The sequence below is a fragment of the Mercenaria mercenaria genome, chromosome 13, assembly GCF_021730395.1.
Source record: "Mercenaria mercenaria strain notata chromosome 13, MADL_Memer_1, whole genome shotgun sequence".
Classification (NCBI taxonomy): Eukaryota; Metazoa; Mollusca; class Bivalvia; order Venerida; family Veneridae; genus Mercenaria; species Mercenaria mercenaria.
This window is the reverse complement of record NC_069373.1, coordinates 39,571,096-39,589,461: the sequence shown is the minus strand read 5'-3', so window position 1 is coordinate 39,589,461 and position 18,366 is coordinate 39,571,096. Positions and strand designations below refer to the sequence as shown.

Below are 18,366 nucleotides of genomic sequence, written 5' to 3'. Positions count from 1 at the left end.
AGTGCATGCTGCAAAGGTAAGATTTTTGTTGGTCTTACTACTTTACTTCAGTAATCTGGTGTGGGTGGGGTGAGGGTGCAGGCATTATTTTCATTCAATGCATCACTATAATAATGCTCTAATACATGTGCTTACAGCTTTCAAGTTATAAATTTTAAGAATTTATTAAACTAATAAACTCTTAATTGTATATCAGCATGTCGTAACCTATTGGCATTCATTGATTTTTAACCATATTAAACACTTTATGAAAACATCCTGCTAATTTGCAAACAATTTAACCTTAAGCCTGCTGGCAGCTAGTGATTCTGCCTTTGCGACCAGTGCAGACCAAGATCAGCATGCACATCCCTGCAGTCTGATCATGGTCTGCACTGTTCGCTGTTCAGTCAGTAAATTTTCAGTGAACACCCCTTCAAATAACAAATGGTACTGCCCAAAATGAATGATGGACCAGTCCATTTTAGAAATTTTGCCAGGTAAAGGTTAAAGACAAAGACTCATTAGAACTTAAAGATGAATGACATCTTACTACTGTGTCAGATTGTAACAGGGAACCTTGCTTTGCCAGAGACAAACTGTTAGCCTGACAGAATATATATAAAAAGGTACGGTTTATATTTGTTGTCTTTGTTTTAGTCCAAAACAATGCCTGAATTATATGAGATTGTAAATGCCTATAAACCTGAGATAGTATGGTCCGACGGTCCAATGGAAGGAAAAGATACCTACTGGAACTCTACACATTTCCTTGCCTGGCTCTACAATGACAGGTATTGTGTTATTTGTCGGTTGTTTGTGATATGTCAGGAGTTGAGATTTCGTAATGTGTATGCATATTGGTAAATAGATTCAAATGATCATCTGTGTTGTCAAAATTATATTAAGAAAACTTGTATTCAAAAGTATAAAAACATATATGCTGATATAGCATAAAATTAAAGATATTTTGGATGTTTCATATATTTTTGTTAGTCCTGTGATATAACAGGTAGTTATTCCTACAGCAGATATAGGGATGTTCTGCACATATAGGATCATAGAAAAAATTCATATGCATGCACAGGTTGTCTTGAAATCTCAACCACTAGCTTTTTAGAATATTTCAGAGCTGTATCTCTTTCAGTCCAGTAAAGGATACAGTGGTCACAAATGACCGCTGGGGCAAACGGACTTGGTGTCAACACGGTGGTATATATACATGTAAAGATAGGTATAATCCTGGTAAGAGAAAAGTGAGGGCATGATTTTTCTACCCATGTGGCCTTTCCATAGTCTTAGTCAATTCTGGTGTACATTTCAGTAGGCAGTAAAACACAGACTGCTTGAGATTGCAAGGAAATAAGCAAAATGATTAGCCAAAAAGACTTTTAGCCAAAACATGTAAAAGTATAAGAGAAATGGCTAAAAGGACCACATGCATTGCTCAAATGAGCCAGGATGCTCAAGTTATCAGTTCTTGAGTGACCTGTGTTTTACTGTGTTACGTTTCCAGACTGCTGATTGTCATACAGTCATTATATTTAGCAAATTCCTGAGAGTTAAACATTCCAAAACATTGCCCTCCTCTGTGAGAATTAATGAAAGAAAGTCCCCATGCCACTGTGGGTTATGATGTGCTGGCTGTGTGATACATATTTTTCTTGTTTATATCTTAGATTGGCCCTGTTATTGTTAATGATACAGAAACAACATTAAATGCATCATAAACTGACATAGTTCTCCCGGTATCAACATCAGCTGATAATAATATCAGAGTTGTCTGACAGCTTGTTTATAGAAGAAGAGAAACTTTACTTTTCATCAAAACAATTTTTGGCTTGTTCATATAATTCTTGAAAGGAGGCAATGTCTTGAAAGCAAGTGACTGTATTCCTATATGAGCCGCACCATGAGAAAACCAACATAGTGCATTTGCGACCAGCATGAATCCAGACCAGCCTGTGCATCCGTGCAGTCTGGTCAGGATCCATGCTGTTCACTTTCAAAGCCTATTTCAGTTAGAGAAACCGTTAGTGAACAGCATGGATCCTAACCAGACTGGGTGGATCCATGCTGGTCGCAAATGCACTATGTTGGTTTTCTCATGGTGCAGCTCATATATATTTACAATGAGGGATTTCTGTGTTACACCTGGACATAGGCTCAAGGTTATAAAACATGTTTGTAAACCAGTCTCAACTTCCAGGCATTTGAATGGCTGTCTCTGAAAACATTTTTCAAATTGACCAATAGCAAGACATCATTTGCAGACTGGTCTCCAAACTTAGTTTTAATACCTAAGACATATAGTGAATGCCCTTTGTGATTTTCCCTTCAGCTTGTCTGGCATGGTTGTACAAAGAGGAAGATTTTGCATTTTATGACCATGTTATGAAGTGCAGGTAGGCATTAATTATTTCCAATATTCCCCTTGTTACTACACGACAAGTATATGACCGTCTCAGCTGCACCTTAATAATCTGTTGAAGGTGATAATATTTATATTACAGTCCATCCTTGATCACTGTCACATTTACAGAAGGAAGATGAGAATCATTGGGCATTTGCAGGCTGTCAACAAGCCTTACTTACTATCATTTCCTATGTTTTTATTTCACAGCCCTGTAAAAGACACGGTTGTTACTAATGATAGATGGGGAAGTGGTATTGCATGTCATCACGGGGGATACTTCACCTGTAATGACAGATATAATCCTGGTAAAACCTTTTTTTATTTATATTTTATTTTTAGCTCGACTATTCAAAGAATAGTCTAGCTATTATACTCACCCTGGCATCGGCTTCGGCGTCGGCATCACACCTTGGTTGAAGTTTTGCATACAAGTACATACAGCTATCATTTAAAGGCATATAGCTTTGAAACTTATTTTTTCTTTTTCTAGGTCAATTACCCACCTCACTGGGTCAAGTTCCATAACTCTGACATGTATTTTGAGCAAATTATGCCCCCTTTTGGACTAAGAAAATCCTGGTTAAAGTTTTACACAGGGCACTAGACAACTTTTGGGGACAGGTACCCATACCCTCAAGAAGGGGAATTTTTCATCGTTCACAATCACATGTGTCTTCAGGGTTATAAAACTAGTTGATAGCATCAAGTCCCATAACTCTGGCTTGCATTTTGGCCAAATTATGGCCCCATTTGGACTTAGAAAATTCTGGTTAAAGTTTTGCGTGCAAGTACATACAGCAATTACTAAAAGGCATATAGATTTGAAACTTATTTCTTCTTTTTCTAGATCAATTATCAACCTCACTGGGTCAAGTCCCATAACTCTGACATGTATTTTGGGCAAATTATGCCCCCTTTTGGACATAGAAAATCCTGGTTAAAGTTTTACATGCAAGTTACCAATACTATCTCCAAAACTAATGCAGATATTGAATTAAAACTTCACATGTGTCTTCAGGGTTATAAAACTAGGTGATAGCATCAAGACCCATAACTCTGGCTTGCATTTTGACCAAAGTCTTTTTTGGACTTAAAAAATCCTGGTTAAAGTTTTTCATGCAAGTACATACATGACTTTGTACTAAGCATTGTTTTTTTGTTGTTTTTTTTTTCAAGAATATTTTACCAGTGATTGTGAGCAATTCAGTATCTCAGTAACTACACATCACAAGAAAATGAAACTAAATATTGTTTCTTGTCACTCATACCAACTTAATTTTGTAGGTCCAATAACTCTCACTTTCTTCTTTATGAAACTATGCCCTCTTTTTTATTTTCCAAACCTATGTTCAAGTGCTACCAAGGTCATGGTCACAGTTCAAGGTCAAGTGTTGTAGCCTTTGATTCCATAGCTACTTCAGTCTGACTAAAGTACTTGATCTTCTAAATGAAGATCTGAGAATGACCCATTCACATTCCTATTTGAACCAATCAGACGACTTGTTTTAACAAGCATGTGGCTGAACCATTAAAATAGCATTGAATGTCAAAGGGTGAGAAAAATGTGCAGTCAGTCCAGGGCTCGAACCCTGTAACGAGACCCCTCGCTTACAGGGCGAGTGCCCTACCGACTGAGCTAACCGGCTTGATAGCTACTTTAACCCATGAAACATGGATGACTAATTAAGATGACTGGCAGACAGTGTTCCAATTGCACCCACTCGAGGTAGAGTCAAGGTTAAAGGTCAAGTTTTTTAGTTTTGATTCCCTTTCCCCTCCATATCTTCTAAACTCTGTAAGAAATACTTATGAAATTTGGATGGAATGATGGTCTCATCAAAGCGGTGTGCAGAATTCATTTTTGAGCAATGGATTCCATTTCTGCTCCTTATATTCTAAACATAAGGGGTCAGTCTTGTCAACTTCACCATAGCTTAATTTCAGAAATTTTGAGGTCAGAGGTTTAGTTTTCATATCATTTTTTCTTTGTAAACTTTGACTCTGTCTTGAATTATTACTAAAATTTCCCTTGTTAAAGAAGAGGAAGTGCATATTTTATGACCACTGTTAGTTCCCTGTAAAATGTATTACAGTGTACATATTGATGTTGGGGGCAGAAATATTTAATTACTTTCCTTTTGCTCTAGTATGTTTGTTTTTATGCCCCCGGCATCTACTGATGAGGGAGGCTTATAGTGATTGTCCTGTCCGACCGTTCGTTTGTCTGACCGTACGAGGTTAACCAAATGGGACCGTTTGTCTAGCATCGATACCCCTAACTAGAATGACTTGATACTAATGCAGATGTAACCTGTGACCATTCCTCATCTTCAGACATCACCTGACCTCAGTTTAACCTTGACCTTGAACTTGACCTTGTTTTGGACTTTGGTTGCTTTATATCTACAAGGATGCCACCGGGGGCATCAAGCGTTTATTGAACGCAGCTCCTTGTTTAAATTCTGCAGTTTGATTAAGGTCAAAATTTTAAACCACTTCCATTACCTTATTCCTTAAAATCATTCATGAAATATTATGTCTTCCCTAAAGTTGGACCTCACTGATAAACACATTTCTTCCATAAAGAAGAACCTCACTGACAAACACATTTCTTCCCTAAAGTTGGACCTCACTGATAAACACATTTCATCCCTAAAGAAGAACTTCACTGACAAACACATTTCTTCCCTAAAGTTGACCTCACTGATAAACACATTTTTTCCATAAAGAAGAACCTCACTGATAAACACATTTCTTCCCTATAGAAGAACCTCACTGATAAACACATTTTTATGCCCCCAAAGGGAGGCATATTAGTTTTCAACTGTCCATCCATTTGTTCGTTCGTTCGTTCATCACAACATAAACTTTTTGCATTAAGGCACTTTACTTGCGAACCACTGCACCCAGGTCCTTCAAACTTCACATGCTGATAGAACTTATTGAGTACACGGCCCCTACTGACTTTGGGGTCACCAGGTCAAAGGTCAAGGTCACAGGGGCCAATGTAAACTTTTTGCATGAAAGCACTTTACTTGCGAACCACTGCACCCAGGACCTTCAAACTTCACATGCTGATAGTACTTATTGAGTACACGACCCTTACTGACTTTAGGGTCACCAGGTTAAAGGTCAAGGTCACAGGGGCCAATGTTAACTTTTTGCATGAAGGCACTTTATTCGCGAACCACTGCACCCAGGACCTTCAAACTTCACATGCTGATAGTACTTATTGAGTACACGACCCCTATTGACTTTGGGGTCAAAGGTCAAGGCGCTGCGGGGGCATTTGTCACCATTAGTGACAGCTCTTGTTTCCATATAGAAGAACCTCACTGACAAACACATTTCTTCCCTAAAGTTGACCTCACTGATAAACACATTTCTTCCATAAAGAAGAACCTCACTGACAAACACATTTCTTCCCTATAGAAGAACCTCACTGATAAACACATTTCTTCCATATAGAAGAACCTCACTGACAAACACATTTCTTCCCTAAATTTGACCTCACTGATAAACACATTTCTTCCATAAAGAAGAACCTCACCGACAAACACATTTCTTCCCTAAAGTTGACCTCACTGATAAACACATTTCTTCCATAAAGAAGAACCTCACTGACAAACACATTCCTTCCCTATAGAAGAACCTCACTGATAAACACATTTCTTCCATATAGAAGAACCTCACTGACAAACACATTTCTTCCCTTTTGACCTCACTGATAAACACATTTCTTCCATAAAGAAGAACCACACTGACAAACACATTTCTTCCCTAAAGTTGACCTCACTGATAAACACATTTCTTCCATAAAGAAGAACCTCACTGACAAACACATTTCTTCGCTATAGAAGAACCTGACTGATAAACACATTTTTTCCGTGTAGAAGAACCTCACTGACAAACACATTTCTTCCCTAAATTTGACCTCACCGACAAACACATTTCTTTCATAAAGAAGAACCTCACTGACAAACACATTTCTTCCCAATAGAAGAACCTCACTGATAAACACATTTCTTCCATAAAGAAGAACCTCACTGACAAAGACATTTCTTCCCTATAGAAGAACCTCACTGATAAACACATCATTTGATGGTGTATACAAGTTGAACAATTTGCTTGTCCAATATATTTTTTCTTATGTGTCATTTTCAGTTTGAAATTAAGCTGAAAGATTCGTTAAGATTTATTATTTGATATGAAATGTTAAAAATTCAATTTACAAATCTTTGAAAACATAGAGCAGAAAATTTTTTCAGGTGTGCTCTTTTCACATGATAATCTAATGCTGGGAATTAGTGCAGATTTGCATGTTGATTAATATGTTAAGAAATAAAGTGATTATTGATAAATCATGACAAAACTCTTTGGACTAGATAGGGAACCTAGGGATTAGCTTGACTGTTCAGTGAATAGTCCGAACTGTTATACTCACCCTGGCATCGGCATTGGCATCACCATTACACCTTGGTTAAAGTTTTGCATGCAAGTATGTATAGCTATCATTTAAAGGCATATAGCTTTGAAAATTACTTTTTTATGCCTCTACTTTCAGGCATATAGATTTGCCCATGTCCGTCCGTCTGTCCTTCCGAGAATGTTGTGTCATGCCTAGCTTGAAAAGCATTTGACGTAGAATCACAAAACTTTACAGAAATGTTGGTCAGCATGTGTAGTTATGCAACTGGGGTTTCGCGTCCGGATTCATTCAGTCATGTAGGAGTTACGGCCCCTGACTTTGTAAAAAATTGGTAATTTTAATGTTGTGTCGCGCGTAGCTCCAAAAGTATTTGACCTAGAGTCACCAAAGTTTACAGGAATGTTGGTCAGCATGTGCAGTTGTGCACCTGGGGTATTGCGTCTGGATTCATTCAGTCTTGTAGGAGTTATGGCCCCTGACTTAGTTAAAAATTGGTCATTTTAATGATGTGTCGGGCGTAGCTCCAAAAGTATTTGACCTAGAGTCACCAAAGTTTACAGGAATGTTGGTCAGCATGTGCAGTTGTGCACCTGGGGTTTCGCATCCGGATTTTAGTGTTGTGTCGCGCCTAGCTCCAAAAGTATTTGACCTAGAGCCACAAAACTTTACAGGAATGTTGGTCAGCATGTGCAGTTGTGCACCTGGGGTTTTGCATCCGGATTCATTCAGTCATGTAGGAGGTATGGCCCCTGACTTAGTTAAAAATTGGTCATTTTAATGATGTGTCATGCGTAGCTCCAAAAGTATTTGACCTAGAGTCACCAAAGTTTACAGGAATGTTGGTCAGCATGTGCAGTTGTGCACCTGGGGTTTCACATCCGGATTTTAGTGTTGTGTCGCGCCTAGCTCCAAAAGTATTTGACGTAGAGTCACAAAACTTTACAGGAATGTTGGTCAGCATGTGTAGTTGTGCAACTGGGGTTTTGCGTCCAGATTCATTCAGTCGTGTAGGAGTTATGGTCCCTGACTTAGTAAAAAATTTGTCATTTTAATGTTGTGTCGCGCGTAGCTCCAGAAGTATTTGACCTAGAGTCACCAAAGTTTACAGGAATGTTGGTCAGCATGTGCAGTTGTGCACCTGTCACAGGTTTCGCGTCCAGATTCATTCAGTCATGTAGGAGTTATGGCCCCTGACTTAGTTATTTGATCTGTGTCATGTAGTGGGGGCATCTGTGTCCCATGGACACATTTCTAGTTCTTTTTCTAGGTCATTACCAACCTCACTGGGTCAAGTCCCATTACTCTGACACATATTTTGGCCAAATAATGCCCCCTTATGGACTTGGAAAATCCTGTTTAAAGTTTTACATGCAAGTTACTATTTCCAAAACTAATGCAGATATTGAATTAAAACTTCACATGTGTCTTCAGGGTTATAAAACTAGGTGATAGCATCAAGACCTGTAACTCTGGCTTGCATTTTGACCAAATTCACTTTTGGACTTAGAAAATCCTGGTTTAAAGTTTTTCATGCAAGTACATACATGTATAGCTATTACTTTAAGGCATATAGCTTTGATTTTTTGTTAGCTCACCTGAGCACAAAGTGCTCAAGGGGAGCTTTTGTGATCGCCCTGTGTCCGTCATCCGTCCTTCCATTCGTCCGTCCTTTGTCAACAATTTGACTGTTAACACTCTAGAGGTCACAATTTTGACATTATCTTAATGAAACTTGGTCAGAAAGTTACCCTCAATAAAATCTTGGACAAATTTGATATTGGGTCACCTGGGGTAAAAAACTAGGTCACCAGGTCAAATCAAAGGAAAAGCTTGTTAACACTCTAGAGGTCACAATTTTGGTCAAATCTTAATGAAACTTGGTCAGAATGTTACCCTCAATAAAATCTTGGACGAGTTCGATATTGGGTCATCTGGGATCAAAAGCTAGGTCACCAGGTCAGATCAAAGGAAAAGCTTGTTAACACTCTAGAGGTCACAATTTTGGCCCAATCTTAATGAAACTTGGTCAGAATGTTACCCTCAATGAAATCTTGGATGAGTTTGATATTGGGACATCTGGGGTCAAAAACTAGGTCACCAGGTCAAATCAAAGGAAAGCCTGTGCAGAGTTTGTTTACAATATTCCTGTGCTGAAGTTGTGTACAATATTCCTGTGCAGAGTTTGTTTACAATATTCCTGTGCTGAAGTTGTTTACAATATTCCTGTGCAGAAGTTGTGTACAGTATTCCTGTGCAGAGTTTTTTACTGATGCGGGAGGCATATAGTGATTGTCCTGTCCATCTGTTTGTTCGTTTGTTCGTTCGTCCGTCCGTATGAGGTTAACCAAATGGAACTGTTTCGTCTAGCATCAATACCCCTTACTAGAATGACTTGATACTAATGCAGATGTAACCTGTGACCATTCCTCATCTTCAAACATTACCTGACCTCAGTTTGACCTTGACCTCGTTTTGGACTTAGGTTGCTTTATATGGGCCATCTCTTGGTTAACCAAATGGGACCGTTTCGTCTAGCATCAATACCCCTTACTAGAATGAATTTATACTAATGCAGATGTAACCTTTGACCATCCCTCAACTTCAAACATCATCTGACCTCAGTTTGACCTTGACCTTGACCTCATTTTGGACTTAGGTTGCTTTATATGGGCCATCTCTTGGTTAACCAAATGGGACCGTTTCGTCTAGCATCAATACCCCTTACTAGAATGACTTGATACTAATGCATATGTAACCTGTGACCATTCCTCATCTTCAGACATCACCTGACCTCAGTTTGACCTTGACGTCATTTTGGACTTAGGTTGCTTTATATGTGTAGAAGTTGTTTACAATATTCCTGTGCTGAAGTTGTTTACGATATTCCTGTGCAGAGTTTGTTTACAATATTCCTGTGCTGAAGTTGTGTACAATATTCCTATGCAGAGTTTTTTTACAATATTCCTGTGCTGAAGTTGTGTACAATATTCCTGTGCAGAAGTTGTTTACAATATTCCTGTGCTGAAGTTGTTTACAATATTCCTGTGCTGAAGTTGTGTACAATATTCCTGTGCAGAGTTTGTTTATAATATTCCTGTGCAAGGGTTGTTATGTCTCCCCCAATCTTGCCGGCTTCCACAGGTTAAACTAATGGCCAGATTTCGATGAAACTTCGTATGTGTGATCAGTACCAAGTCTAGTTGTGCATATCGCCAGCACGTTCAGCTTCGCTGCACAAAATGGCTGCAGGAGCTAAAACTAGAAAATTCTTGTCCGGCTTTCAAGGTCAAACTGCTGGCAGATTTCGATGAAACTTCACAGGAGTGATCAGTACCAAGCCTAGTTGCGTAGCACTGACACATTCTGCTTCGCTGCACAAAATGGTCACAAGAGCTATAGATAGAAAAATCTTGTCCGGCTTTCACAGGTCAAAATGCTGGCTTGATTTCGACAAAACTTCACAGAAGTGATCAGTATCAATCCTAGTTGTTGCAGGTGGCTGGCACATTCTGTTTTGCTGCACAAAATGACCACCAAAGCTAAAAATAGAAAAGTCTTGTCAGGCTTTCACAGGTCAAACTGCTGGACAGATTTCGACAAAACATCACAGGAGCGATCAGTAGCAAGCCTAGTTTGGCATATCACTGACACGTACAGCTTCACTGCACAAAATGGCCACCAGAGCTAAAAGTATACATAGTACATGGGGTGGGGGGGGGGGGGGGGGGGGGGTCAGGAGACATATATTTTTGTGACAACAATATACCTGTACAGGGTTTGTTTACATTATTCCTGTGCAGAAGTTGTTGTTTTTGCCCTGTCGTCCGTCACACTTCATTTCCAATCAATAACTGGAGAATCAATATTTGACCTAAAAACTTCATAGGGTGACAGGACTTATGGAGTAGACAACCCCTAAGGTCACTTCATCAGAGGTCAAGGTCACAGGGGCCTGAACATGGAAAACCATTTCCTATCAATAGCTTAAAAGCTGCTTGACCCAGAATGTAGAAACTTCATAGGATGATTGGTCATGCAGAGTAGATGACCCCTATTGATTTTGGGGTCACTCTGTGAAAGGTCAAGGTTACAGGGCCCTGAACATTGAAAACCATTTCCGATCAATAATATGAGAAATACTTGACCCAGAATGTTGAAACTTCATAGGATGATTGGTCATGCAGAGTAGATGACCCCTAATGATTTTGGGGTCACTCTATTAAAGATCAAGGTCACAGGGGCCTGAACATTGAAAACCTTTCCGGTCAGTAACTTGAGAACCACTTGACCCAGAATGTTGAAACTTCATAGGATGATTGGTCATGCAGAGTAGATGACCCCTGTCAACATTTGGGGTCACTCTGTTTAAGGTCAAGGTCACAGGGGCCTGAAAATGAAAGACCATTTTCGATCAATAACTTGAGAACCACTCGACCCAGAATTTTGAAACTTCATAGGATGATTGGTCATGCAGAGTTGATGACCCCTATCAACTTTGGGGGTCACTCTGTTTAAGGTCAAGGTCACAGGGGCCTGAAAATGGAAGACCATTTCCGAGCAGTAACTTGAGAACCACTCGACCCAGAATTTTGAAACTTCATTGGATAATTGGACATACAGAGTAGATGACCCCTATTGATTTTGGGGTCACTCTATTAAAGATCAGGGTCACAGGGGCCTGAACATGGAAAACCATTTCCAGTCAGTAACTTGAGAACCACTTGACCCAGAATGTTGAAACTTCATAGGATGATTGGACATGCAGAGTAGATGACCCCTAATGATTTTGGAGTCACTCTGTTAAAGGTCAAGGTCACAGCAGACAGAAAATGGAAATCCATTTCCGGTCAATAACTTGAGAACCATTTGACCTAGAACCTTCAAACTTCATAGGGTGATAGGACTTACAGAGTGGATGACCCCTATAGTTTTTGGGGTCACACCATGAAAGGTCAAGGTCACAGAGGGCTGAACATAGAATACTCTTTCCAAACAATAACTTGAGAAGCACTTGACCCAGAATGTTGAAACCTAATAGGATGATTGGACATATAGAGTAGATGGTCCCTACTGATTTTGGGGTCATTTGATCAAAGGTCAAGGTCACAGGGGCCTAAACATGGAAAACTGTTTCCAGTTCATAACTTGAGAATCACTTGAACCAGAATGTTGAAACTTAGTGGGATGATTGGACATGCCAAGCAGATGATCCCTATTGCAGCCAACCATCAGTGTCTCTTTGACTTTCGCTCCTGTCCCCTTTTGATTTCTTGCCTATAGGACTATGAATTGGGGGAGACATGCGCTACAAAAACATCTTCTTGTTACAATATTCCTGTGCAGACGTTCGTTAAAATATTCCTGTGCAGATGTTCATTACAATATTCATGTGCGGATGATGTTTACAATATTCTTGTGCAGAAGTTGTTTACAATATTCCTGTGCAGAAGTTGTTTATAGTATTCATTCCTGTGCAGAAGTTGTTTACAATATTCCTGGGCAGACATTGTTTACAATACACCTTTGCAGAAGTTGTTTACAGTATTCCTGTGCATACATTGTTTACAATATGGCTGTGTGGAAGTCTTTTATAGTATTCTTATGCAGAGGTTGTTTACAGTTATCAAATTATCTGATTTTAATAAACTATGGACAGAAAGTTTGTTGTAATAAAGCATGTCATACTGGATACTAGGTTAACTGGGGAAAGAACTAGGTCATGTGTTGAATTTTTGTTGAATTTACAATTTCTTTCTGACAGCTGAAGGTGGAAAATTTTTGACACCTGTGCTCAGGTTTTGTAGGAGCAACAGAGAATATATAAATACACAGGAAACAGGTGTCATGTTCGAGCAGTTGAGATACCAAGTTATTGATGCTTGACTCAGCCATGGTAATTATGCCCCCCTTCGAAGAAGGAGGGGCATATTATTTTGCAGATGTCTGTCGGTCGGTCTGTTGGTATGTAGACCAATTGGTTTCCGGAATTGATAACTCAAGAACGCTTGAGCCTAGAATCATGAAAGTTGATAGGGAAGTTGTTCATGACCAGCAGATGACCCCTATTGATTTTGAGGTTAGTTAGTCAAAGGTCAAGGTCACAGTGACCTGGAACAGTTAAACAGTTTCCGGATGATAACTCAAGAACGCTTGGGCCTAGGATCATGAAAGTTAATAGGGAGGTTGATCAAGTTGATAGGGAAGTTGTTCATGACCAGCAGATGACCCCTATTGATTTTTAGGTCAGTCGGTCAGAGGTCAAGGTCACAGTGACCTGGAACAGTTAAATGGTTTCCGGATGATAACTCAAGAATGCTTGGGACTAGGATCCTGAAAGTTGATAGCGAGGTTGATCATGACCAGCAGAAGGCCCCTATTGATTTTTAGGTCAGTAGGTCAAAGGTCAAGGTCACAGCGACCCGGAACATTAAAACGATTTCCAGGTGATAACTCGAGAACTCTTGGGTCTAGGATCATGAAAGTTGAATGGGAGGTTGGTAATGACCAGCAGAAGACCCCTATTGATTTTGAGGTCAGCAGGTGAAAGGTCAAGGTCAAAGTAACCCGGAACAGTTCAACCATTTCCGGATGATAACTTGAGAATGCTTGGGCCTAGGATCACGAAACTTGATAGGGAGGACCAGCAGATGACCCCTATTGATTTTGAGGTCAGTAAGTCAAAGGTCAAGGTCAGAGTGACCCAGAATAGTTAAACCATTTCAGGCCAATAACTTGAGAACGTTTGGGCTTAGGATCACAAAACTTAATGAGGAGGTTGATCATGATCAGCAGATGACTCCTATTGATTTTGAGGTCGGTCAAAGGTCAATGTCACATTTACCCAGAATAGTAGAACTTTTGTGTATAGTTACCAAATAATTTCTTATCCTTGTGCAATTACTGAATGCATCAAGGGGGGCATTTTGTGTTCTACGAGCTCTTGTTTCATATGGAATATAGAGAAATAGTAGAATAACCACCAACACCTCAAGTGAGCCCAGGTGCACAAACCACTGATGTTAGAGCCCTGTTTCACTGTGTTATTATTATTACTTATATGATCATTATTTTACCCCTAGATACCATTGGCAAATATATGGGGTTATGTTAGAGTCATGCATGACTGTTGGTCTGTCCCTTGTGTCCACCCAATATCTCAGTTAAACCACTCAAGATAGGTTTTCATAATATTGACTTCAATTGTTAAGCTCTTCATGACAATGTGCAGACTGTACTGCCAAGGTTACTAAACCCAAGGTCACATGTTTACAGGCTTAAAAACTGTCTAAAAAATAAGTCAGAACTTTTCACATGTTTTCCATCTTTTCTGTTGTCTTTCACAGACAAACTGTTAAGATTTTCCTGCAGTCATTTCCAGCAATTTTTTTTTTTTGGCGCAAAACTTGACAACTTGAAAACTGTGAGTTTTTGGCTTAGTTTTAAATGAATTTCAATGAAACTATATACACTTGGTCACCATTAATGGTAGATGTTCAATACATTTTACCAGGTTGTCAGCTTATACTGTGTAGACTATAAAGCCCTTCGATAAAATTACATTTTGTCTTAGACAAAGTAGTATGGTGTTAGTTTTATACATTATATAGTGTTTATTCATGCAGAATAATCATTATTGAATATATTGCAGGTGTTCTTCAGAAGAGAAAATGGGAAAATTGTATGACAATTGACAAACGCTCCTGGGGATATAGGCGTGATGCAAAGATAGCAGATATTCTTACAATGGAAGAATTAATCACAACTCTTGTAGAGACTGTCAGGTAATTTGAATAGGTTGCCATAGAAACATGGATTCTCTGAGAATTGTCCTTCTAAGACTGAAATTAACTATTACAGCTTTTTGCCTTTCATCAGAAAAAATGATTACATTGTCAAAGTGACTTGATTTCTGCCTGAAACCAATAATATGTGAGTGCTGCAAAAATGAATAGTGATTAAAACTTATTAAAACAAGATTTTTGCAAAATATCCTAACAGTTCTCAAACATATTATGCAGAAGGGAGTAAACTGTTTTAACAAGAGAAATAATGGAGGAAATCAGCATTTTCCTTTCTTTTAAGCTCGCCTGAACGAAAGGCTCAGGGTGAGGTAATGGTAAAGGCAGGTGGTCCAGCATCCATTGTAAGCTTTTTAAGGTAAAGATCTCGTCTGGCAAGGTCCCATTACAGTATAGTTCAGACTTTGTTCTTTCTAGTAGCTGTCTAAGCTTAAAAAAAGACATTTTCTCAAGGACCATTTGATGGATTTTTATCAACCTTTGCCTGTAGAATTTTTGTTTGGGCCTGTCTTAAGTATGTTCAAAAGGTTCCTGTTGGTCCCTTTTAGGAGCTACAAGTGTTAACTGTTTTAAAAAAAAAAACTTTAAACAGCTTAGTCTCATGCACCATTTGATGAATCATCTTTAAACATGGTGTGAAGTGTCAAAAGTTATAAAGTCCTTTCTTACAATTGTTCAGATTGTTCCAGTTGGCATGTTTGAAGGGCAACCAGACCATAAAGAAAAAACCCTGTAGTTGGCTTCTAACAAACAACTTTATCACCAAACTTTGTAGCTTCCATGTGAGGTTCATTCTCAGTTTTGTTCAAATTGTTCCACTTGGCCTCTTTATGGGGAGGCCAGGGGATCTAAAACTAGCAAATACCTTTAAACTTCTTATTATCATGAACCTCTTAATGGATGATCACAAAACTTTGCCTGTAGCATCATTGTAAGATCCTTGTTCAAAATTTGTTGAAATTGTTGCGCTTAACTTCACTAAGGGGCTGAATCACTTGATGGATGATCACAAAACTTGGCCTGTAGCATCATTGTAAGATCCTTGTTTAAAATTTGTTGAAATTGTTGCGCTTAACTTCACTAAGGGGCTGAATCACTTGATGGATGATCACAAAACTTGGCCTGTAGCATCATTGTAAGGTCCTTGTTTAAAATTTGTTGAAATTGTTGCGCTTAACTTCACTAAGGGGCTGAATCACTTGATGGATGATCACAAAACTTGGCCTGTAGCATCATTGTAAGGTCCTTGTTTAAAATTTGTTGAAATTGTTGCGCTTAACTTCACTTAGGGGCTGAATCACTTGATGGATGATCACAAAACTTGGCCTGAAGCATCATTGTAAGGTCCTTGTTTAAAATTTGTTGAAATTGTTGCGCTTAACTTCACTAAGGGGCTGAATCACTTGATGGATGATCACAAAACTTGGCCTGTAGCATCATTGTAAGGTCCTTGTTTAAAATTTGTTGAAATTGTTGCGCTTAACTTCACTAAGGGGCTGAATCACTTGATGGATGATCACAAAACTTGGCCTGTAGCATCAGTGTAAGGTCCTTGTTTAAAATTTGTTGAAATTGTTGCGCTTAACTTCACTAAGGGGCTGCCAGAGCTAAATAATAGAAAAGCTTTGAGCAAATTCTTCTCATAAACAATTTGATGAATTATTGTCAGCAAGCTTGGTCTGTAACATCCTATCTTTGTTCTTTTGCTTGGCTCCTTTTTGAGGTCAACAGAGTTAAAAATGGAAAACCTTTTAAACATCTTCTCATGAACAGAGTGATGGGCCATTGCAAAACTTGGTCTGTAGCATCATTTTATAAACCTCTCTCATTTTACCTCATCTGATTTTGGGGAAAAAAACGATGATTCATCACTTGATTGGCTTCGGCGTCGGCGTTACCTGGTTAAGTTTCATGTTTAGGTCAGCTTTTCTCCTAAACTATCAAAGCTATTGCTTTAAAACTTGCAACATTTATTCACCATCTTTAGCTGACTCTGTACAGCAAGAAACGTAACTCCATCCTGCTTTTTGCAAGAATTATGGCCCCTTTTGGACTTAGAAAATATCCAATTCTTTGGTTAAGTTTTTTGTTTAGGTCAACTTTTCTACTAAACTATTAAAGCTATTGCTTTGAAACTTGCAACACTTGTTCACAATCAAAATCTGACTCTGTACAGAAAGAAACTTAACTCCATCCAGCTTTTTGCAAGAATTATGGCCCATTTTGGACTTAGAAAATCAGATTTCTTGGTTAAGTTTTATGTTAAGGTCAACTTTTCTCCTAAACTATCAAAGCTATTGAGTTAAAACTTGCAACACTATTTCACCATCGAAAGCTGACTCTGTACAGCAAGAAACATAACTTCATTCTGCCTTTTGCAAGAATTATGGCCCCTTTTGGACTTTGAAAATATCAAATTTCTTGGTTAAGTTTTGCGTTTAGGTCAACTTTCCTCCTTTACGGTCAAAGCTATTGCTTTAAAACTTACAGCAGTTATTCACCATTAAAAGCTGACACTGCACAGCAAGTACCGTAACTCTGCATTGCTTTTTGCAAGAATTATGGCCCCTTTTGGACTTAGAAAATCATGGGTAGATCAATATTTCTATTATACAGAGACAAAAAATCATATGAGCGTCTGCACCTGCAAGGCGGTGCTCTTGTTTAAAAATGTTTTTGCTTGGCCCTTTTTGAGGATATATATGAAACCTTTAAATGTCTTTTTCGCATGAACAGCATGAAAGATCTTTACAATGATTGTCTGTAGCATCCTTGTATAGACAACTTTTCAGTTTCATTCAAATGGTTCCACTTGGCATTTTTAGCTCACCTGTCACGAAGTGACAAGGTGAGCTATTGTGACCGCTTGATGTCCGTCGTGCATAGTGCATCTTGCGTCATCTGTCAGCAATTACTAAAAAAATCTTCTTCTTGAAAACCGCTTCTTCTTGAAAACCGCTGGGCAGAATTACACCAAACATCACAGGAATGATCCTTGGGTGGCCCCCTTTCAAAATTGTTCAAAGAATTGAATTCTATGCAATTGCAACCAAAAGGAAAAACTTTAAAAATCTTGTCCAAAACCACAGGGCCTAGGGCTTTGATATCTGGTGTGTAGCATCATCTAGTGGTCCTCTACCAAAATTATTCAAATTTTCCCCCTAGGGTCAAATATGGCCCCGCCCCGGGGGTCACATGGTTTATATAGGGAAAACTTCGAAAATCTTCTTGTACAAAACTGCATGGCCTAGGGCTTTGATATTTGGTATGTAGCATCATCTAGTGGTCCTCTACCAAGATTGTTCAATTTATCCCCCTAGGGTCAAATTGGCCCCACCCCGAGGGTCCCAAGTTTTACATAGACTTAATAAGAAAAAAAAGTTTAAAAATCTTCTTGTCTGAAACCACAACACTTAGACCTTTGATATTTGGTTTGTAGCATTGTCTTATGGTCCTCAACCAAAATTGTTCAAATTGTACCCCTTTGGTGAAAAGAGTCCCTGCCCTGGGGGTCCCAAGTTTTATATAGACTTTATAGGAAAAAGCTTTAAAAATCTTCTTGTCTGAAACCATACGACCTAGGCTTTTGATATTTGGTATGATGCATTGTCTAGTAGTCCTCTACCAAAATTTTTCAAATTATGCCCCTGGGGTTGAAAGAGGCCCCGCCCTGGAGTCGCTTAGTTATTATGTGAGTTATATAGGAAAAATACTTAAAAAATCATCTGATCCTATTTCCAAGA

The 18,366-nt window shown here is 38.8% G+C and overlaps 1 protein-coding gene across 5 annotated transcripts in view; it reads left to right on the top strand.

The window, feature by feature from the left end:
• Nucleotides 1–18,366, top strand: part of LOC128547896 (alpha-L-fucosidase-like) — an 83,200-nt gene that overhangs the window by 41,348 nt on the left and 23,486 nt on the right. For 4 of the 5 annotated variants that reach the window (XM_053521610.1, XM_053521608.1, XM_053521607.1 and 1 more), the window contains exons 5-6: nucleotides 2,603–2,700; nucleotides 14,473–14,605. In XM_053521610.1, coding sequence (XP_053377585.1) covers nucleotides 2,603–2,700; nucleotides 14,473–14,605 — 231 coding nt within the window. Of the gene's footprint in view, nucleotides 1–639; nucleotides 774–2,602; nucleotides 2,701–14,472; nucleotides 14,606–18,366 lie in introns of all 5 variants that reach the window. The other variant, XM_053521609.1, reaches the window with a different exon arrangement.